We start from the raw sequence: 24,753 nt of genomic DNA on the forward strand, positions 1-24,753 counted from the left end.
AACAACATCGAAAATATTCATACCTAAATTAAGTTTAGATATACTTATACAACATAATTGATCTCACTACTCCAGCGTGTTTACTCATGCTAAGCATGAGTATTCCTATTACATATTTGATCCATGTTTATTATCTGTAACAAATACCACGATCTAATTAATAATCGACATAACAAGAATGATAATTATGCTACTGAGAGATTTCTAAATGATATGAATGCTCAAGAACATATTACTTATCATGCTTCCTGTAAATGCACTGATACTGAAGTTAAATATCGCCCCCCCCCCTTTTTTTTACATATTTGTTTGAATAAATATATATCGTCGAAATTCAGTATTATCGAATTTTGTGAGCCAAACTGTATTCAGTCATTTGTGTTGAAGGCAAAAAGCAATCGTTGAGATTTTTTCTTTGAGAATAAGGAAGTAAATTATTTTCGACAATGGCATAATTTAAGGTTGTTACAAACTTATCTACATCACACTAAAAATATTTTGATATATGGTTATACTTTTTTTGTTATGATTATAAATAAAGGTATGAAAATATACCATGTTTTTATCAATTACTAAAAGCTTATGTACAAAAAGATATACAATGACATAGAAACAGTCTTGAGACTGTTTGGTCGATTATACATAAAAATACGAAATAATACCATGTTTTTATCAATTACTAAAGCATATGTGCAAAAAAGATATACGATGACCTAGAAACATAGTTTTGTTGAGACTGTTTGATCGATTATACATAAAAATTATCAAAATATACCATGTTTTTATCAATTACTAAAAACTTATGTGCAAAAAAGATATACAATGACATAGAAACATAGTCTTGTTGAGACTATGTGGTTTTTCAAACACATCAATCATTAAAAATCTAAAAGATTGAAATCGTCATGTACATCTTTCCCTCATTTAAATTTTGAATTGTAGCAAATAAATTCAATCATAGTTCAGTCAGATCTTGACCAGATGAGGGAATAGCTAGAATTCATGTCCATGCATAATATAAACAATGTATACACATCTAAAATGTTACGATCCATAATAAAAATCCAAATTTGATAAGTTCTTGACAAATGTGTCACAAAAATCCCGGGACGTTTCCAGTTATCCGCTTTCTTTTTTCAGCTCCCTGCGAAGGCTTTCCACGTTCGGATATGCTCCTTCATTTAAATGAACAATCAAAGAAAATAATTGGTTACAGTTCAGAAAAAGATAAAATATAATTATTAAACCTCAAAAGCTAACTTTTCAGAAAACTACTTTGCTAATAGTATATGTATTGAAATACGAATTTTGAGTTTTGACATCTTTAACATTGAATATAATTTTCGTATTTGTTTGGATATGAAATACATTGTAAATATATTGTCAAATTAGAAATTTCAAACTTTAGTGATAACGTAAATAATGTTTCGATAAAACCTGAAGTATTCTTAAGTTTGTTTTTAAATCTTTAATATATTTCATGAAAAAATAAGTTCTTCATATTGTGCTTTTTTGATAGACTTTAGTTGGAGTTTCACTTCATATATTTTCATAAAGTTTCACTTCTTCAACATTTTTTAATCATTCGCTAAAATCATCTAGTTATCCAAACTTTAAGATAAATATTAATATGAAATTCATTTAACTGAGATATGGATATATAGTCAAACATTTATTTACAATTGTTTATCATTTCAACTCTTAATTCATTTAGAATTTGTGTTGTTATCATTAGATGATTCAAATCAAACATGGTGTCGTAGAATCTAGAAAATTTATTTATTTTACAAAGGCATGTATAAAAGCTCGTAGAAAAGCCATAAAAATTGTTGGATATCATATTAATAATAATCATATTATGTTTAAATAAAATCGATATTAAATGTGCCTTTAATAATATCACATCACACATGCAAGAGTTGTGACTTTTTCACTAAAGCTAATACAAATGTAGAACATCATTAAAGACTTAAGGTCGAAGAATAGCTGTTTTCTTCACAACTGGCCCTTCCTTTTGATACACCTCGACATCTTCTAGCTAGTTATTTAATATAATTTTACAGATCTATGTCAAAACACAAGATTTATTTACCAGTTCTCATGAAAAAACGTACGACTGCTTCCTTGATATCAGAGTTTTCATAGCCAGCATCAGAAATCTCAATCAACATGTTGAGCTCCAACGTGGTTCTTCGCCAAGGATGGATACCAGTCACTAAAATTATCACACGACGTAAATGATATTTATTTTTGAAAAAAGTAGGTAGAAGTTGAATGGAATTTCCATCAGTTGTGTATATTTTCCATTTAAATATCTGTTTACATGATCTAGTCCCATGTTATCGGCCTGAATTACCAACTATTTTTGAATATTGATTTGCCTGTTGATGCAAAGACACAAAACTTCGATATATGATATTTTTTTCTCCAACCAGTACCACAATCGAACAAAACAAGGTGTTATTTAACGGTCTTGAGTAACTACATAACCCTCACTATGTTTCTACTTTAAGAATATTTGAAGTTTGTTATAAACACTTAATCAGTAAAATGAAATGGACTGTAAAAGTTGTTTTTAGTCGTATTTTTATTTCGCTATTTTCAAAGATGGAATGAAATTCAATAAAAAAAATTAAAAAAAAAAACACACTGAAAGAAAAATAATTGAACTTACCGTCTGGTCGTTGCTCCGTCGTAGCTACTTCCTGTAGAATACAGAAATATACATCAAAATATTATCTCTGAAATGCACACCAGTTGATGTACCCAGTACATAAGTTCACAAGTTATTAAATAGAAAATTAAATTATACACGTTAACTTTAATAAACGTCTAACCAAAATGATAGTTGTAGAAGTTGGATGGAGTACTGATTGACTTAATACCTGTTTTATAGCTCTTCTGACATCTTCATTTTCCCACCGGCTGACGAAAGGACAGAAAGGGGACCAACGTGTATGGTCTTGTAACGGTGCTGAGGGGTTGATGAAAGCTTCCATTCTCAGCTCAAAAGGGCAACAAAAACATGCCAGCACTGTTGATAAAGAGATTAAGAAACACAAGTCTTCTAGTTCAATCACAACATTTATACATTAAATGAAAAGCATAACTTATATATATATATATTTATGTGTTTCCTGTTTTTTCCGACCGTCCCTATATTTTTCTACCGACCTTATTTTGTTCAACACTTGCCAAAATATTACTCTAAAATATATTTGTTATATTTCCTGATCCCCAGCACTAGTTTTCTAAGGCAAATTCACCTAAGACATTTGAGATATATTTATGCAGACCATTGTCAGACATTGTCCCGCCATCTATCTGGAAAGATAGCGCTTGCATTGCGATCATCGGTTTTGGCGATTAAGTTTGTAAAATTCACGCATATGCCAGAAAACATCATGAATTTTCTTAAAATGCAAATGCTAAATAAGGCTTTCCAGACATAATGTACATATGCACTCCTGTCTGACTCATGGGTATAAACCATTTCCTAATCAATATGTGGGACTTGAGAATTCAGTGTCAATTGCAAGCAAACATTATTAATATAATGAAATAAACATAAAATAAAAATATCTCTACCTCCCAACCCTAGCTTTTCTGGCAGAAATAGAAAATATATTTGATTCCCTCGCTGCTTTATAAATTATAACGGCGTTTTCCGGACTTTGCGGCATTTGAAAGAACTCAATACTCACCAGAATCCTTCCTATAAAATCCAGCTTTTGCAACAGGAAGATAATGCAGGTCGTTATTGAATGTTTGCATCCGCCGATCAAGTTTGGAGAATTTTAAATCGACTTTGTACTGCGCTTGGTGCCTTCTGTGCAATTCCATGTAACCTGCATCCGTCACACGTAACCCATTCTTTTCATGTACACAGTCCAAGATGGGATTGAGAGTCAATGATGAATCACTTACTACTTCAGTAAGATTATCAGAATTCGGCGATAGATAATCATCACTGGTATCTTCAGCATTGCTATGTGATTTTCTAGTCAAACTAGTTGAAGATAAACTTGATGAAGGGGTCATAATCAATTATACGAATAAAAATCAATAACACTTAATAGTAATACTGAAATAAATGATCTTGTGCTTTCTTATGAAATATTAATCATCCAGGCAGTCATTTGCTAAACCATGGTCATCGCTTGCCCATATTCCGTAAAAGGAAGAGCACGCAAGTAAACACCTATGTTTTCCAACACTTCGGATAAGACGGTGGTTAGAAGTGTTTAGAAGTTTACAAAGATATCTTTCTATTAATTCTTTTTTAGATTTCCGACTTTCCCCCGAGTGATGTATTGTGAAGTTTTTGCTATACTGCTCAAGTTTCCAAGCTTTTTTATGCTTGCCGGACATAGCGAAAACCAAGCATGGCTGAAATGAATAGAAATGATAACAGATAACACAATGATAACATCATAACAGGATATGACTATTTTAAGTGTTAAACAAGCATGTCACGACTAAATTCACACAATTTATAACACTTATACTTTAATAGTGTTAACCTAGTAACATAGGGGTTTTACTTTTTGAATATCAGGGAAAGTAACTGCTGTACCCAAAGGTGTCAGTGAACCTAACGCGAAGCGAATAATATTCTCCGTGAGGAATTGAATCTATCTCAATAATTTCAATTTACTTCGTGATATTGATTGTATTTAGGTAACTGTGTAGTCGAAATGTCCTAACCAGACTATTGAATAAAAAGGATTTAGCTTATGAAAAAAACCATGAAAGATCATGGAAGGGATAATGATAATAAGCTACAGCTAATTTGTTATTTGACTGTGGAAGTAAAATATTTTATTCAAAACTAATTATATTTTTTCAAGTTTTGTTGTTTAGAAGCAATGGATGCCATTGTTTTTTACATCTATGAATTTTCCAATATCTTAGATATCTGTTGATGAAATGTTGGTAAAAATAGATTTTAACAACAATTCTTATTCTTTCTTATTCTCGGAAAAGATATGATTTGTGAACAATATAAGAAGCCTTGTCTTTGAACATGTCCTCGTATTTACACCAACTGCATCATAACCTATTTCCAGAAAATATACCGAAAATCAAAACATGTATTCTGTGATCCCCAATAATAATAATAATAATAATAATAATAATAATAAACCACACAAATTATTATACTATCATGTTAACTATTTCGTTAGCTACATTCATGTTTTGTCTTTCATCTTTCGATGTAATTTAGTGAATTATCAGCCGAAAGTGTGGTATTCCAAAATCGATATCATGTTCGTTTTTTCGAAAATGCTGTCAACATGTTAAATAAAAACAGAGAAAGACTATACCTAATCGGAAGCCTTTTAACGACATGAACAACGGAAGGTGTATTGCAATGTATAAAGTAAATCTAACATGTCTTGTCTTTCATGAGTGTAGATTGGAGCTCTCGAAATTAATACATTTAATTGCTTCTGAAGTTAGTTTTCCTTTCATTTTCTATAAATTATTCTCGAATGTTTTGGTACCATAGTGTTAAACGCAGTAACGCACTAAATTCAAACGATAGCTGGCTTTCTGAGCCTTCAATGATAAAGAAAGAAACACTTCGTAGACAGGTTGTCTTGATAATAAATGCAAAAATACCAACCATGTTTTGTATCTACCTTCAAAACATTTGGTTAGTGACGACAACAGGATGATTAAAGATTCCAAATATAGCACGTCTAGTCATCCACACATGACTATATATAAGAAAGCATAGCATAATGACTCAGTATTAAACACCCAATCAAATAACACGACACGCGATACCATTTTACACGGGTAGGTAATTACGAACGACAATATATCACATAATATTTGCTCAACGTTACACACGAAACGTTCTACTCCACTCATTGGAAAATACAAGAGATACTTCCAACCCTGGTTATTAATGAACCAGTCCACTATATAAGCTTTCCTTATCCTGGATAAAAAAAGCTACTGATAGTAAACAAACATCGGATTACCCTTTACCTCCACGAAGCACATTAAATTCTAGGCGAGAGAGCAGGAACTGGGGTTACTGGTTAGGTAATAGTTATTTTCACATAAACCAAAAATGAAATAGAAATAAGCTATCAAAGCGACAAATCACCTGACAAGGAAAGTGATTTCAAAGCTATGTTGGTTGGCTAAGAAACTATTCAGGACGAGGACACAGCAAACATGTTATACCGAAGGAAAACAAGGGGTTCTATACCACATCTACTGTTTACTTACATAATCACACATTCATAAAAGAGTAAACATGAAATGTAAACTTACCAATCGAAGGTGACACTTCTCACTTGTACGAAAAATTCAGACTTGTCCTGTAATAAAGTTTGAAATAAGTTACAACGTACTATAGAAATAAAAATAAAGGGTAATTCAAAGCATGTAATCAATTTGAATTGCTTGATTGATTCATATTGTATTGTCTTTAATTCTTTACATACATCGCGATTAATAAAATCGAATTAAATAATGTTTATGTATTCAGACACGTCCAGAAAATATGTCTAATAAGAAAGACACAAATATGAAACAACTACATTGCAAAATCAGATATGAAATATATGTGATTTTGGCTCGAGTCTTGATTTTTTCAGGAAATGATTTAATTAAAACATACATATTAGTTTTATAACCTGCACCGGACGATATAGCAATATATTTGTTAAGACAGTGTGTAAATCTGAAAATTGAATCAGCTTAGTGGTAAATTATTCCAGGCGTTACCACAGTGATGGAAATGTCAACCTCATCCGTCTGTAACTATAGCAACTGTATCAATATCGACAAAGACTCCGTTTGTCCTTAGAATTATGTATGTCAATTATTTGATAGGTGGTGTTTATATTTACATTATAATTCAGGCTATTACTCTTAAAACTTGGGCAAAATATAAAAATGTTTGGAAAGTTTTAACTAACTCCTTATTCATCCGAGTAGTTGATGATCAATTGTATAGTGTTCTAAATCACCCTCAACAGAAATATTAAGATTAAGAAATTCTAAGAATGTACCAATATCGTATCAAGTACCATCTCTGTCTGACATCAAACTGCGGATACATTACTCAGCTGACCGAGAAATCTATTAATAGTGACTGATCATTATGCGAGCGGTTTTCCCAGTTGTTATAACCAAAGCGTTCTGTTTACAGGTATTTCATAATATGTCCATGCACAAACAGCATAATGTTGATACTAGATCACGGGTCGGGTGTACAGCACTGAGAAAATAGTGTAGCTGGTCAGGTGATATATCAATATTAAAGATTGTCCAGAAGACACACAAGTGCCTTTTCATAATTTAGAGTGAGATAGAGATACAGCCAAACAATGAATTAAACTGCATGATACAGCTGTTTCGTCCTTCTAGGACTCGTCAGTGATACTCAGGGCCTAAAGTTTGAAGCCTAGGAAGCGACTAAGGAAATTCCAAAGCTATCAAAAGAAAAATCAAAATCTAGACGGGGAGGTTCAGCAGCCCCATAATCAGATAAATTTCATAATGTTCATACATCATATAATTTTATAGTTACATCAAGTACATATTATTTGCTGAACACAGCCCACTATTCGAGAGATTTAAAACGTGGCAAACAGGTAACGGAAAACCTCGGGGACTTAACGTACACCAGCAGTGTCTGGCACTTGCTATGTAAGATTGTACAAAAGACACACAAGTGAATAGCACTTTTTCATAATTTAGAGTGAGTTACAGTAGAACCAAAGAATGATACAAACTGCGTCGTCTTTCTAGGACTCGTCAGTGATACTAAGAGCCTAAAACAAACGTTAATAAAGTTTGTCTATGCGATACATTGACTTTCTTTGTACTTGTGCGTTGTTTTTGCTTTCCACCGACGAGTGCATACTAAACATTTTATTACATTCATCTTATCACATTATTGTTATTAATTCCGATTTCACTATGAAATAACAATGCAATGAAATTACTTTTGATCTAACCAGTTGTTCCGGTAATAATTGATAAGCGTGAGATTGTATCTGCGGTTATATCTAGATATAACTTCGACATGTGAGTATTTATGATCAATAATGTACATGCCCTAGATATGGAGTCCAACCACCGCACAATGGCCGATATTGACAGCCTGTTTTTCTCATTTGCATTTCTTGCCCGAATGACGATTAAATGATTAATGACGTAATTGATATTTGCCCAAATTTGCTTTCGAACGTTATTGTGTATAGGAATCTTCATCAGAGTAACTCAAACTTGTTAAATTATGTACATTGATGGTTCTAATTTCTCTCTGTTAATCTTGTTTAAATCTATATATACAATACCATATGGATAACCCTACTGTTTTTGCTGCGGTTTATCGTAATTATAATGTTGCAGTTTTAATGGAGACAACAGATATCTATAGCAGTTTAATAGCGATCTACCGCCACACATTTCAAAACGCAGTATCACCTAAATGTAGCCAAGTTAACCACACTATCATGCTGGCGTGAAAGCACTTAAGCATTTATAATGTAAACATTCTGATAAAATTTTCAGTTTTTATCTTAAACGATTATGTGAAATCGGAGAAAAAATATGGGAATGTGTCATTTACTAATTAACATACATTATACAATTTGAATACATTTTGAGGTCAGGTTTCATTATTTCATATATGTCTCCACGCGCTTTTATTAAATCATGTTATTGTTATCATATATGCATCATAACACCTGTTGATAAGTAACACATTTCTATCGGATACGAAGTAAAGATATGTTATTAGCAGTTATTGTTATCGTATACTGTTATAAAAAAATACACACAGGTACTAACTAACTTGCCAAGAGTACAACAAAAAACATTCATGAATACAAATTAATTACCAGTTCCACCGTTGTAATTCGGTAACATACTGTGTAAAACTTCCATCTGGCATCATTGTTTACCCTATACACACTGTACCATGTGCTGAGGTCTATAAATAGCAATGTGTCACCGACGTAAGCTTATGTATTAATAGTAACATTTGGGTTTTTCCATCACCAATCACGATATCGGTAGGATGGATATATATAGTAATGAAGAAATATCTTACTATATTGATTTGAAATAGTTTGTGGTATACATAATCGGTATACGATAATAGACCGTTGTATTTACATCCCAAATAGCGATGATGCGTTTATCTTTACATTGTGAGTATAGTGGGTTATGATACAAGTTCATATACGCAAAACTACATTGTATATTCAACTGTGATAGTATTAGGTTATTGTTCAAGTTCATATTTGCAAAAATATTTACATACAGTATCTTACCAGCATTAATTTCAATGTCTAAAATTGCTGCTAAAATGTGAAGTGTTATTAAAAAGTTTAAAATGTTTATCTTACCATGCACTTCCATGCACCTCTCTGTAAATACAGAAGTGGTTTAGAGACTATTCTAATAGCACGTTTTGTATATTGGAGTTTGTTTACATCCGCTTCGTTACTATCACTGTGAAAATTAACGTGTGAATGAAAAAGTTCCGCAAGGAATTGGCAAGGTTGCATGCTAAATATATCATATAATGATTTTTTACTAATAGCTCGCCATAGCAATATGAAAAGAACAGAAATATTTTGAGAAGATCGCGACCTTTACCTTTTAGTTTATGTAAATGAGAATTTTATTTTTTACATAACAACAAGATTTATTTATAGAGGTGGGTTGATTATAGGGTATTATAGTAGAAGCAAATAGAGTATTATGGTTAATACATGTGTATCGTATGAGTATCATGATATGTACCAATTCAAATGTATTCCATTTTTGCCTTGTTTTCATTTATGTATGTACAATATGTTACGGCTGCAAATTATCTTAAAATAAGGGGCTATGATGTTTTTCACTTCAATTTCAACTATGATGTGTATTGTGCTACTGTTCACGTTACCAGTGTTATTGTAGATCACTGGACTTGTACAGAAAATATAACACCTATCTTTTACGTACTTCGTGTATAAAAGGATCCATTTTGGAACTAGTTTGATCTATCACTTTTGTATGTTCAGGTTATTCTACTCGAATATTAGGTAGATTGAATTAATTAATTTTTTTTTTAGCCATCTATTTTTCCCCGACGTACTAATAGTTTCATCACGATCGACGTATCATGTCTATGAGCCCTTAGCATTCAGCTTTCACCTTGATGGAGATTTGCTTTTGTTTATATGTACATATTGTTTTTGTGTTTGATTCTCAGTTACAAACGAAAGTTATGATGCTGGTTTGCTGTACTTACCTTTTGAAAATTTGCTGGACATTACATACTTATGTTATTTATGCTGATCGCCGTTTTGACGTCAAGTACTTAACCTAGCTTTCGATAATGGTTAATGACGTTATGACTACAGATCGGCGATTGCCACTTTTTATTCCAAGTTCTATGGTGGCGACTTAGTCCAAAATGTATGTACTCTGGTGTACCTAAACATTAGAACAGTTTTGGGGTATCTGTCCATCTTCTCGTCGAAGTTTTTATCTATGATACATTCCATAGTCCTGATCCTGAACTCTTGTTTTTAAGATTCAGAATTCACTTTGGTTTTGTTAATTTTATTGTTGTCTCATATGGATGTTGAGTCAAATCCAGGTCCAAATGAATTATCTATTTTTCATTTGAACATCAGAAATGTCCGAAATAAAATTCAGGATTTAATGGACCTGACTGAGGAGTATGTCTTAGAGAAACACATTTAGACGAGCATGTTTCTTCAGACAGTTTGCTTTTTTCCACGAACCACTCAAATTTAAGCGTCTACGTGAACTAGAAATTCCAGGATGTGAGATTCTCTGGACCCAGATAGAATTTCAGCACTCTTCTATTATTGTATGTACTATTTATCGACCAGAAAACTCTAACAATCCGTTTTGGGAAAGTTTAAGTGAATCGATAGAGAGAGCTTTTGATATTTCTTCACACTTGGTTATTAATGGCGATTTAAATGTAGACATGTTAACAGTTCAACCTAGACATAGTTTGTCAAAATCACTTTTGACTTATGGTCTTAGTAAAGAACCAACTAGAGTTGGCAATACTAGGGCCCGTTTACTTGATCCTATTCTATTGAGTGCCTCAGTCACTTGAATCGAAGCACACTTTTTAAACATTGACAGATCTTTAAGTGATCACGACGGTAGTTTGGCATCTATTTAAATCTCATTGCATATGAAACCCGAGTATAAACAGAAGATTTGGTTATATAAACAAGCGGATTTTGATCGTTTCAATAATTTGATTCAGAATAAGACTGGGAAAGTGTCTTTTGATGGTGCTTGTGATGGTTTTACGCAAACTTATCTTAATTTTGCTAATTCATGTATCCATAACAAAGAAGTAACTGTTAGGCCAGGTGACAAGCCCTGCATGACTTCCGAGTTAAGGAAACATATTAGAATTAGGGACAGATTACATAAAAAGGCACGGCTTTCCAGTAAATCTGTCGATATTATGAAATTTAAAGCGCAACGTAACAGGGTCAATAATATGAAGAAGCATGCTAGTTTAAACTTCGATGAACATGTTGATGGTTTAATAGATCGATATTCAACTAGTGATTCCAAATCTTATGCTGGGTCGTCTCAGGAAATCCCCGCCCTCATACATCCCACTGAAGGAAATATTGTAATTGAAAATGCTGAAAAATCTAATATCTTAAATTCTTACTTAAGTTCTATTACTGATGCAGCTGATGATAATGAAGAAATTCAGGACAGGACATGACAGAGTGTCCTTTACGTACTATTAGAGTTGAATACTCAGAGATTAAGGATATTTTACGGATATTGAAACTTCTAAAAGCTTCAGGAAGTGACGGTGTTAGTCACTCTATGCTAAGGTACACCGCAGATACTGTTTGTAAACATATTTTACACATGATACATTTTTGTTCATCCCTTACTAGTGGAATTTACCCTAAAGCCTGGAAACTAGCAAAGGTTGTGCCTCTTTGTAAAACTAAAGGTGACAAACATGATGTTACAAATTATAGACCAATTTTCTTGTTATTCACTATTTTAAAAGTTTTCGAAATAGTTATTTTTAAACATATGCATAATCATTTTTAAATAACTCTCTGTTATACGAACACCAATCAGGATTTATGTCAGGTCATTCCACGGTTTATCAATTAATAGAAATTTTTCATAGAGTTTGTTTAGCCATAGAAGATAAGAAACATGCATGACTGGTGTTTTGTGATATATCGAAGGCCTTTGATAGGGTTTGGCATAAAGGTCTTCTTATTAAATTAAATTCTTATGGTATTTCTGGAAATTTATTGAAATGGTTAGAAAATAATCTTTCAAATAGAAAGTTTTTGTAGGGAATTCTGTTTCGGATATCGGTTTTATTAAAGCTGGAGTTCCTCAAGGATCAATTCTTGGACCCTTACTTTTTCTTATATATATATATATATATATATATATATATATATATATAACAATGATATAGCTGAAGTTTTTCGATCAGCATCTCGGCTTTTTGCTGATGATACCTTTTCAATGCATGCTTCTTCCTCTTGTGAAGAAATAACTGTTTTGAATAATGATTTAGCAGCGTTAAATGTCTGGTCTAAATGATGGTTGGTAAATTTTAATCCTAATAAGACCGATGCAATTTTTATTTCTAATGCTATGAATTTGAATGTTTTTGAACTGCAGTTTGATGGAATATTTTCAGATTTTAGCGAAACTCATAAACATTTAGGGGTGACGCTGAATTAGATTTATCACATAGATTACAGCCATCCCTTAGTTTATTTTAAAAACCATTGCTTTCTGGTCAAAGACAGTTGACTTCACCACCATATTTTGATTACGGTCAAAGGAAAGTTACTATTATTCATACAAAATTAAGACATAAGTGCAGTTCATTAAACTGTGATCTTTTTCGTGTTAACCTTGTGGCTAGCCCAATGTGTTCTTGTGGCTTTGCCTGTGTAGATGTACATCATTTCGTTTTTGTTTGTCACAATTATCATAATCAGAGACTAGCAATGCTTAATAATTTAAACGTATTAAATATTAATTATGGCATTGACATAGAACTACTAGTTCATGGGGATAGACAATTACCGTTAAAACTTAATGAAAATATCTTTAATCTAGTGCAAATTTACATAAGGTCCAGCAATATATTTACATTTTAAGATAAGAAACCAGCTTGGTATAAAATTATAATGATATATTTATTGTTACATGTATATCATACCTCATTATTTTGTTCTTGTATGCCATTGCCTTAAAATTTATATGTATATTTGATTGGAGAGGGCGTCGATAATGTTGATATAACTTGTGCCCAATCCATTTGTCTTGTTTTCTTGGCAATAAAATATGTTTAAACTATAGGGTTCAATGTATGTACATACATTATTTATATACGTGTCGAATAAAAACATATAAGGAATGCCAAAACGAACGTACATCAACACATAGCTGTTTAAATTGAATGAAAAAATTTTTTTTTTAAAATGTTATTTGATAAACTGTTACTATCACAAGAATGTTTAAAGACCATCACATTAAGAGAGCTGATTATGCTTATTTGTAAAACAGAATAAACATTCATAATGTCATTCCAGAAGTCGACTGATCTAACAAATAATTAAAACGATATTACTTTTTATATATATACGAATTCAGACGATCATCATAACTTTACCGACGATTTTTGAATAATTTCTTCATTTTTTCAATATTTATGAATCAAGAGGTAAATTTTTGGACAAGTAATTACACTGTTACTTAGCATTGTAACTGCAGTATGACGTTAATTCAACAATTATGAGTTACATTTACCATTTTATCATTACGTAAAATGTTCGCATTTAAACAGTACAAAATTCATATCACCCCTTGTGGGATATAATACATTCCGAACAAAATATGATGTATAACCGAATACAGTCCAGATGGCATTCTACTGTCTCATGTCTTCTACCAGTTCTGTTGATTATCTGATTTCAAAATATTTATGAAATAATTCTACAAGGGGGGAAACTAATAATAAAGTTAAATAATGAATGAAACAGCATCATTCTACCGCTTCATTCTTTCTGGGACTCGTCCGCGATTACCATTATTTAGTTAATGCAACCTAGCGCGACCGAGTTTAAAATCAAAACGTACCAAACCATGTCAAAAAATTGTAAGTTGCACTCACGCCAAAATTCAACAAATAATTGTTATCTGATACAGAAACAATGTTAAGTGTATGTGTATATTCTGAAACAAACTGTACTTACCACATCCCTGGCTATTGGATGTCAATAATCAAGTATCAATGACCATGTACAGTGCACATTTATACAACATATAAGAATGACGATGCAGTTTTACGCACTGACTCACGCTTATAGTGTATACTATACCAACTTGTCCTCAAAAGAAAGTGCAAAGGTCAATCACATAAATGTATCCTTATAAATAGAATCGATTAAACAAATATGTTTACGCTTGCAAGTTATCATTTAGCTTGTGACATGGATAAACTTCAAGTTGATACAATCATAGACGAAAACACTCCTTTAAAACAGGGACGTAGCTATGGACAGCTATGTCACGTAAGGTAACAATATTGATTTAGACTATAAAGTACCTCAGATCTATCTTTCTAATACTGAAAAGACAATACATCGGTTTCATTTTTCCTTTTTCTTCGTTTTATTTCGTTTTCCTTTCAACATATACCTTACAGAACAAGGATTTTTGTTTTTGCTATCTACATTTTGATTAAGAGATTTCTAATTGGGTTCAGGACCGTTGGAGAGAAAGATGAGCTTAGTGCAAAAGTTGTGTTAGGCTCTTCCCATATGTACTTCAATACCCCATACTGTATTGTTTTCTTTGACTTTGTCTTGGTTTAATAGTATTTCAAAATAAAACATAGTAATTTACATTTCCTTACATACATATATTTACCGAACTTGGATCATATCAAAATTGGGTTTTAATCGAGTTATGATTTCATTCTGGATTTACTGAACTTATGTAACAACATTTTCATACATTTTCTGGTACATAGTTTATATATTCTGTGTAAAGATAGATTTCTGCTTAACAATATTACATCACGTATCTCCACACTGCAAATGTCAAATGTATGTTATGAATAATCCCAGTGTGTAAATCAAGTGTGTTAATAGACAAGAAACCTGACATTTATAAACTTCTTGACAATACATAATACAAAATTTATTTATAGAGAACTGATAAAGCGTCTTACAAATTATCTCTTCATGTCTACTTTTATATAGTTTCGGACTGAACGTCTCACAAATCTACTATTTATGTCAAAATTTATGAAGTTTCGGACAGGGTATCTAACAAGAGTACTTGACAGGGCATTTACAAATCTATCATCTATTTCGCCATTTACTGAATACCGGACAGGACATCTTTTATCATTTATGGTGATATTTAAAGAGTAAGAAAAAGTTTTCTTTCAACTCTGCCGCCTATGTCGGCATAAATTGAGAAAAGGACGTAGCAACTTACATCTCTGCCATTTATGTCGACATTTATAGGATACTTGACAGAATAACAACTTTACCACGAATGTCGACATATGAATATCCGCCTATCATGTCGACGTCAGTTAAAAACAGAACTTCAGACTTCTCACATGAATGTCGACATCTTATCACCATCGATACCCCAGTGTTTACGCTCACTATCGCTCTGCACCACTGGTACATGACAAAATTGAAGGTTTCGGGTGCATCACCTTGTGGACAAGACTAGTTAGTACATCAAACGAATCTCGAAGGATGAATGTCGCATAACGGTTTGTTTTAGCGATTTTAAATTTGGGTGTTGCACCTTTGTAATCTTCAGAGGAGCGCACCAGCCTGCGATTGGTCCTTTTTTCTCACCTGGAACAAATCATCTTGTGTCTTCAATTTTGCCATGATATGTTACATGGGTGCAGAGAACAAAAGAGAGCGTACTTCTGGAGTATCGAGGATTGACACCTTATTAAGCCGTAATTTGGCAATTATATGGATTGCGTCAACTGCAATAAGACAATCCTACCAACGTCAATTTGTCAATCTTACCAATTATGACCTCAATGAAAGTATAACATCTGAGAATCCTACTTATGATGACTAATAAACTGCTCTTTTGGTATTCTGCCTATCATGTCGACACCAATTAAGAATCGGTACTTTGACACCAGTTGGAAACTGGCCATTTGACACTTTAATTTTATAGACAACTTTTCTTAATTCTAGACGTTAAATACTGAAGAGATGTTATGTCATTTATAGCTGATATTAAAGACAGCGTTTTGTAGGGTCATATCTATGTAAAAAATATTGTCGTAATAATGTCACGCTTAGTATACCATTTAGTGTATTATAACAACAACCCTTGTTGTGTTACTTAAGGTGCCCGCGTTAATATTTCTCGTATATGTGACAATCTTATCATGGAAACATATATAAGCTACCTACATCCGATTACACTTACCTTGTTGCGATTGTATAAAAGACACACTGGAGATAAACATCTTCCAATGCAAAGAAGGGTCATTATGTGATCACTCAGCTTAATTTTAGCAGAAAGGCACTTGAAGGTCACTTGCATATTGTATGTTGTTAAAACTTAAGATTTTTTTAATGAGCTTACAGAAATTTGGTTTGGGTGTCGAAGCAGGAAAGTAACTTACAAACTTAACATTAGAATGAAAGTTGCATTTTTCTGCTAACAATGTATAAGACCTTCAGAACTAAATGCGTAACAAATAATGGATAATATATGTTACAGTCACATAATTCATAACCGTCTTTATCAGGTGACAAAGCCTGGAAATTACTGAAGTTCTATTAAGTAAAGCAATCTTAAGATATCTTGATTTCAATGTTTACCTCTCTACAACTATACTTTCCATTCTTCATTCGGCTCGGTCAATTTCTAGAGTAAAAACACATTCTCTGATCAGGGTCAAATGTGTTCTCCCAGAAAAGTTGATTGAAAATTAAAATGCATTATGTAACCTCATTAACGGTGCCGTGGTCAGGTATGGTAGGAAATTTGTTAAGATTATATTATAATTTCCTTATCTGAAATCAATCTATCTTAAGATTGGCTAATAAAAGGTTTTGAAGAAGTTTAAAAATAACTTGATGTGAAATTATGTCTTCTGCATACTTTTTAAGACTCTTCTATTCTCAGTTAACACACTGTAAAACTTGAACTTTCAAGGCATTTTTTAAAACAAAATCTTTCTATCAATATCAACTAAATTTACATTTTCATTTTAAAATCTCCCTACTTTGACTACCAAATTTTCCATTTTTCCCCATACATGAATAACATATTATATGCAGGTGAGCGTGAAGCGTCATCCTAGAAGTAATAATCATATTACCGCAGAATGGCGCAAAACTGGCACCCATCCAAATCCAATAAATGTATACTAAATACGTAGAATTACACACCAGTATGTAGATGGAATCTAACGCTTGTAAATTTTGTCTCCATCACAATTAGCATTAGACTATACAGTGTTTATAGCCTATTTCTACGTATTAAGAGCGGAAACCTTATATCACTAATTAGGTCAATTTATATAACCTATCAGATGTATGGCATATCGGTATGGTTAGAATTTGATTGATTATGAAATCCCCGAACTTGACTTAAACCTTCATGTCACATTTAAATATATTCGAATGGTTTGCGGAATACAGACCATATACATATATTTGATGTTCTTTTAAATCAATCTGATATTTGGAATTTATGAAAGAAAATAAAGGGCTAGTGGACCATAACATCTGGATTTTGATATTTCTTTAGGATAATCTTTATGTTCCTCTGTCACCTTCAGGGCTTAAACACATAGTATAACTGAAATGGTCTAAAAGGCCGATAACGTTATACGATGTCGCTTAATGAATTGTTTGGATTCACTTACATATTATAGAAAGGTTCTATTCTCTTCTTTGTCCTTTGTAGAATCCAAATATTGACTTAAATTACTACTTTCTATATCGATATTCATAGACACCCTGGCATAGGAATACAAGTAGTTGACATTTTGTTACAACTCATCATGGCGATTTAACAATTATAAATATAGTTAAAATATATCATCAGGTTGATTTAACAATTATAAATATAGTTAAAATATATCATCTGGTTGATTTAACAATTATAAATATAGTTAAAATATATCATCAGGTTGATTTAACAATTGAACAATTATAAATACAGTTAAAATATCCTATCAAGAAGAGCGCATTATCAATAAATTTGTCAAATTAATTCATAACTTTGTATAAACATATTCTACCTAAAACATGGTATTAATGAAGATAAAACAGAGAGTTAATTGGTTCCACTGACAATGATTATGATCATATTGGTACTTTCATATAACTGGTTAATCTACGTGGAAGTATAATTAATAAACTAGTTTTATTACAATGTATTATATCAATGTATTATTACAATGTATTATGGTTCTACATGTATCTGTTATTTACAACAGGCCATAGCATGTGGTGCAGTATTGTTTTAATAATGAATAAGAGAGATCAACCATACACTAATACAAACTGTTCGTGGATATCATATGAAACAAATGATATATTTAACACTCGGATCATAATTGTTATGCAATCTATATACATATTACAGATACATCTTTGAAAGTCTTTTGTTTTTGGAGGTGCGTTAATGTTGTCCTGTGCAACCTATATGGAATATTCTTACTCCCTCTTCCTTTCTCAACTAGGGCTTGGGACCTGCTATGGCGGAATTACTTACTGCATGGTCTTGCTGTACTTAGAATGATTACGCTAAGTAAACTTTAACGGTACCATGTATATGCATCCGGCACAATGGACACGTACGAAGCGATGATGCACATTCCGCACATGTAGCCAGGTGCCCACAGGGGAGAAAGACAGTATTAGAGTTTTTGTCCATGCATATTTTACACAAGCCATTTTCTTTTAGCATCCTGTTTTCCTCCACGAGGTCTGCGAAAAACAAGAGAACATATGTTAAAACAACTCTCCCAGTTGATATTATTATCTCCTTTGTTGTTATACGAGTTAAATGCTATACTGTCAGTAAGTCAATATTCATATAATAATTCCTAAAAAAAAAAAAAAAAAGAAAGAATTTCAAAGCATTTGCTTTATTCCCCCTTGTTGGGCCCCATCCCTTATGCCTCAGGAGGCCAACACCTATCGTTCATGATCATCGATTCCTCTTCATCCAAGGATGTTTTTGGTCAAATTATTATCCAGACATGCTTACAGATGAATTCTAAGCATTTTTGTCTACGTCCCTCACTCCATCTTTTGGAGCACACTTTCTAACACCTCAGGGGCCGAGACATACCGTTTATACGAAATTAATTCCCCTTTCCCCCAAGATGTTTCAGAACTAATTGGAACATAGTCCAAGCAATTCCACAGAGGCAGAAAGAATTAAGAGAATTTACTCTACTCCTTCTATTGGAACCCACCTCTCCCGCCTCAGGAGGTCAAGATCAACACAATTGATTGCCCTTCACCCAAGGGTGCGCCAAACCAGCTTTGGACAAAATCTAATAATTTCTGTAGAAAAGAACTTTCTAAATTTTCCCGTTAGACGCCACCCCTCAAGTCCCAAAGGGCATAGAGCCACCATTTATACAAAATTTGTTTCACTCTCCCTAAGGATGCTTCTGACTAGAACAACATCTTATCAATCTTTAGCGATATATTAAGAAAACGGACAGCGCACGATCGACGATTTGGTATGGCATTAGCAGACCGGTCCTCCGATGAAACTTATACAGAAAATTAAACGTTGAAACCAAAATTATCAGAATTTTATGAAATAGCCAGTTAATATATAGTTTTGCTCTAAAAAAACGAATTCAGCTACAGATTTGCGAGACATTATTGTCGGTGATGTGCATTGCTACAACTGTTGTTCTTCCGAAAATATCAAGTATTAAACAATATCTCACCATTCATTTGATTGAGTTCGGAAGAGAGTGTCTGTGGAGTCGATTTGGTTTGTGCAGGCAGACATTTGTCAGAAACCGGTTGTGATGCATACGTAGAGAAAGGCGATGTCGTGTTGTACGTTGTATTTGGCCCAGACGATGGACCTTCCGTACATTGTGAGTACCTAGGTTCATTTCGGAATTGACTCATATCAACACGTTCATTTTCACCTTTTACCACTTCATTTTCACTTTCATTTTTCATTACTTCATTTTCACTTTCACTTTTCATTGTGTCTTCATTGTTTGTCTCATTGAATACGATTTCTGTTTCGCTGTTATTTTCGTTTTCATTTTCGTCTTCCATGTCTAATAACACCTTCATAATATCTGTGGCTGAGGGTAATGTTTGTCCTGTTTTTGAAATGAAAATAAGATTTGGAAAAAAAGTGCATATTTGGAAAAAAGACAAAATCGAAAAAAATGAAAACAATAAATGGGGGAGACATGAAGTGTCAAATAAAATTGTGATAATCAGAATTTGCATAGAATCTGTGCCATCGATCTAGCAAAAGACGAATGTCCTTCTTGAACATCTGGTAACCGTGTAACTTTTCGAGCTTTATCAAGTTTTTTTGTAAAAATATTAACAGCACTTTGGCAATTGATTCTGGTGTAGTTTTCAATCGCTTTCCTTCAAATTTGTATTTGTACATTTCTATTATATCGTCCGACTATGACCGTTGTTAAGTTGTTTGACGGATATCTGCGAACATCGTGATTTTACATTTTTTTTACTCATATATATTGAGCCCGTTTTCTTGTGGAATAATTCTCTCAAATAACTTAATTGTAGCTTTTTCAGTTTTTATGAAATCCTGGAATACAGTTTGTCAAATGTGACATGGTTGTTCTATTTTTTTTTTTTTTTTTTTTTTTTTTTTTCTTTTTTTTTTTTGAGCACTCAGAATAGTATCAGCATGACGTTCAGCGTGACGTTCTTCGAATGTCTACGTTCATTCAGAATGTTATAAGCGTGACGTTCTTTAAATGTCTACGTTCATTCTAATATATTAGCATTAATTAACTCAAACATTAACAGGACCAATATACAAAGTAAATACTGAGACAGATAGACAGCCATAAAGTCAAAGACACAGACAACACAAGGAGACAGAGAGACAGAAATGTAGGCAGTCAGACACACAGACAGACACACCCTGACACACCGACAATCAGAGAAACAGACAGACAGACATGCACACAATCATAAACATAGACAGCCACACTAGCAAACACATGACAGTCAAATAAACATACAGCCACACAGACAGACATCCTGACACACACACCCTAACATACACAGACAGACACATAGACTGACATACTCACAGACACACAGATAAATCACATACGGCCTTCCATGAAAAATGAAACGATAAACATGCGGACGACAGACAGATTGCGTTATCATCGGTTACAAGTCACAAATATTAAGATACACAAAAGAACGGTATACATAACAGATCCTAATCATAGACATATATGATATATGATAATTAGTCTAATTTTTTAACTACACAACAGATGCATAAGAGAATTAACAAGTGTTATATTACATGTTTTGGAACTTCTCAAATCACGTCACATCAACTCTTTTTTTTTTTCTCTTCATCACAGTGCTCGTTTTATACTTTTAATTGTAATCCTGTTCTTTACAAATGAGTTGTTTATTCAATATATATGTTTAAACATAGCTTGACATTTAACTTGTAATAAAAGAATGCCTCTTTCATTGATCTAGTATCTTATTAAGTATATTTTGTGCATATTCAATAGGCAATGTTTTCTTTTTATTGGACTTTACATATAAAATTAGATTGCTAACTATTACTGATTGAACTTTCTTCTGCATTTGATTGATACTATATTTAATACTATTATGTTTTATATCATTTCTACATTTCCACATTGTCCATTTGAATGCAATTAGCGCACTATTAAATAAAATAGAAAAGATACCTTTTCTATTTATTTTGTATACATGATCAATTGTGTTTTTAATTCAACGCTATTTCTGTCACCTGTATAAGAGAGGTACTCCTTCTCTGATAACCGGTGGATTAAACACTTGTACTTACCCGTCTCTGACCATTTTGTTTGACTTTTGACGAATTCTTTATAATGTGAATTTTGCAGTAACCTACTGTCTACGGATATTTTGTCTTCCAGTTTTTATTTCGTGAGAGAGAAGCTTTACATCTGAATAAAATAAAACATTTTATAAGTACCTGATTTGAGGCATCTCTTTATAGCCCCTATGACGGTGTCCCTATCGTAACCCATCATCAGTACGCTGAGTGCTGCTGGGGTGTTTAACAGTTGTTCCATGTTCTCGCCGGACGTAACATTTTGTGAATGAGGGGTCTGTGTCCGTGTCTGCAAGTTTGTAGCAACGGAATCCGCCATATTGTATCGTACATTCTGTCAATACAAACGTTATCATTTTGTGTTAGAAATCTATCGAAAGAAATTAAATACGGCTACGGGAGGGGCACTATTGTACTTCAGTATTGTCTCTTTTTGAATTAAACCGAAGAATATTCATGACTACAAAATACCATCTGATTATCCTCTAATAATAGATTTCTTATATAACTCAAATGAATTGTATTCACAAAAGTATGAATTTCTTGAAAAAATTACATCGAATAAAAAGATTTTATATTTTTCTTGAAAAAAGGCATCAAATGGGATTTTGTTTTCTTCGTTCAAATAAGTTATCCTTAAACAACAACAATCGCTTCCTCTTAATTTAGGTTTAGCCACTGCCACGTAATATATACGATATTTTTATCGGTTTGAAATCCTATGTAATCACTTCCTGACAGCAAAAATCTATATGGTATTTGTTTTGAGGGTGTGCTTGGCAGGGCGTCCGGATTACCGGTTTCCGTCGGAACATGTACTTAAACGTCGCGACACATTTTCGAAAACGAGTAGATTTCCCCGAAAATTACTCATCCTCGTCTGATCTAGAAAACACATAAACTACGGCAGCACTAAACACATATGCATCACGTTTCGTAGAAATGAATTAGACATTGATTATGATCAATTATGCAGAAAACGTTTGTTTGCAATAGATTCTCTACATTGTGTACATGTAATTTTACAGCTATTTACAGACTTTTTAGAGACCACTTATCATGACCCTAAAAATTTCTTTCTGTAATCACAACTAAAATACTTCATATCGGCATTGGATTACATATACATGTATAGACTGTTATTTTACAAGGTGGTAATATTACATGTACATAAGTGTACATATGTACACGTGTATACATGTTACCTTGAGTTGTTATGGGTATTTTAAAGTGCATATATATCGCTGGTTTAATGTTAAAACTCCCCATACATTGCCGATAACAATGATCGCTATACATAGGCATGGCCTAGATAAATTACTGAGAATTTCCAGTTAATAATAGCACAGACTTTTATCCGTGATAATAGTAACAAGGTCAGGAAATTTTCCATTCGATTCGATTCAACGTGACAGACTACTCTGATAGTTAAATTTATGCTAATATTTCTAATTACAATAGTTATTATCTCCCTCACGTGAACCTAGATTATTACAATATAGATACAGCACACACAATCATAAAGATGAGTACTAATCAGTAGGGCACAGCTTTTTATGATGCAACAGTATTCTCTAGATGTGATAATTTATTTCTGTATTCCACACCTATTATGAATCTAACTTATATGTATAAGCAACTTAGTAGAAAAGACAAGCTGTTGCAATATATAGGTAGATATGTGAAAGTATTAAGAGTTATTTATAAAGCTGTATCTGCATATGATTAAGTAAGATAATCATAGCGCTATAAAACTTAAGCAATCTGTTTTAACTATATCTGCACCTATATGTTACACATACTCAGTGTTCAGGATGTTAAAGTACCAGGATCATTCAATATATTAACTATGTTGCTGTGATCGCTGAACCATTTATAGTTACCTTTTCAATACAGGCTGGTGATTCTTCTCTTTGTCCGGGTAGTTGTGCTTGCATAATGAAGTGTTCTCCTTTCAATTGTAGTAGAAATTGGCAGCTAGGGAACCAGTGAGCATGTTCAATCATAGGGTCGTCAACCGGTTCCCACTCTTTGAGACTTCCACCACAGGAATAGCATGTCACAATATCTGCCGTCCCTATTTTGAAAAAAAATATAATTCATTTAAACATCCTACTTTGAAAAGGGGAGGGGGAGAACGATAGAAATATTAGCACAGAATTTATCAATCCCTAGAAAATGATTTTATGATATTGGCTGCTGTTACTGACCTTCCGGCTCCCGACAGAAATTATATCTTACATTTGTTTTTCTGCGAATATTATAACAACGCTATGTTCTATATTTACCTTGGTAGAAGAACCCGGCTGCGACCAAATCGTGAGGTTGCTGGTTCAAATCTGTAGGCCAGGAGGAGAAAGTCTTAATCCGATCTGCATAGAGAGAAAATCGAGGGTGTGCAAGGGGCTTGGATCTTGAGCTATCCGTTGTATTGTATTGACCAACCACTTGGTCGTCTTCCGTCATTCCGGGGGGTGTCTTAGAATCCCTGTAGCTGTTGGATTGTGACCCACAGGTGGGGAATTGTCGGTTTTCTCGTATCTCAAACTGCATGATGATGATATTTACAATGAAAATGAAACCTGAAAAATACAAAATACCGTACTCAGCATG

General features: G+C 32.9%; 2 protein-coding genes across 2 annotated transcripts; both read right to left on the bottom strand.

Moving 5' to 3' along the window:
• Positions 1 to 912: 912 nt before the first annotated feature.
• On the bottom strand, positions 913 to 4,222 carry LOC132549312 (uncharacterized). The gene is made up of 5 exons (XM_060213236.1): positions 3,705 to 4,222; positions 2,886 to 3,034; positions 2,675 to 2,705; positions 2,093 to 2,215; positions 913 to 1,175 (listed from the first exon to the last, which is right to left on the bottom strand). Exons 1-5 carry the CDS (start codon positions 4,039 to 4,041, stop codon positions 1,120 to 1,122), a joined length of 696 nt encoding a protein of 231 aa, XP_060069219.1. The 5' UTR covers positions 4,042 to 4,222; the 3' UTR covers positions 913 to 1,119.
• Positions 4,223 to 18,840: 14,618 nt separating this feature from the next.
• Positions 18,841 to 24,622, bottom strand: LOC132549336 (baculoviral IAP repeat-containing protein 3-like). Its single transcript, XM_060213261.1, has 5 exons — positions 24,429 to 24,622; positions 24,024 to 24,217; positions 22,282 to 22,474; positions 20,012 to 20,404; positions 18,841 to 19,028 (listed from the first exon to the last, which is right to left on the bottom strand). The coding sequence occupies exons 1-5, from the start codon at positions 24,604 to 24,606 to the stop codon at positions 18,841 to 18,843; spliced, it is 1,146 nt and encodes a 381-aa protein (XP_060069244.1). The 5' UTR covers positions 24,607 to 24,622.
• Between the last annotated feature and the right edge of the window lie 131 nt (positions 24,623 to 24,753).

This window comes from Ylistrum balloti, unplaced genomic scaffold (genome assembly GCF_031769215.1).
Source record: "Ylistrum balloti isolate Yb309-2 unplaced genomic scaffold, AGI_CSIRO_Ybal_v1 Utg370054, whole genome shotgun sequence".
Lineage (NCBI taxonomy): Eukaryota > Metazoa > Mollusca > Bivalvia > Pectinida > Pectinidae > Ylistrum > Ylistrum balloti.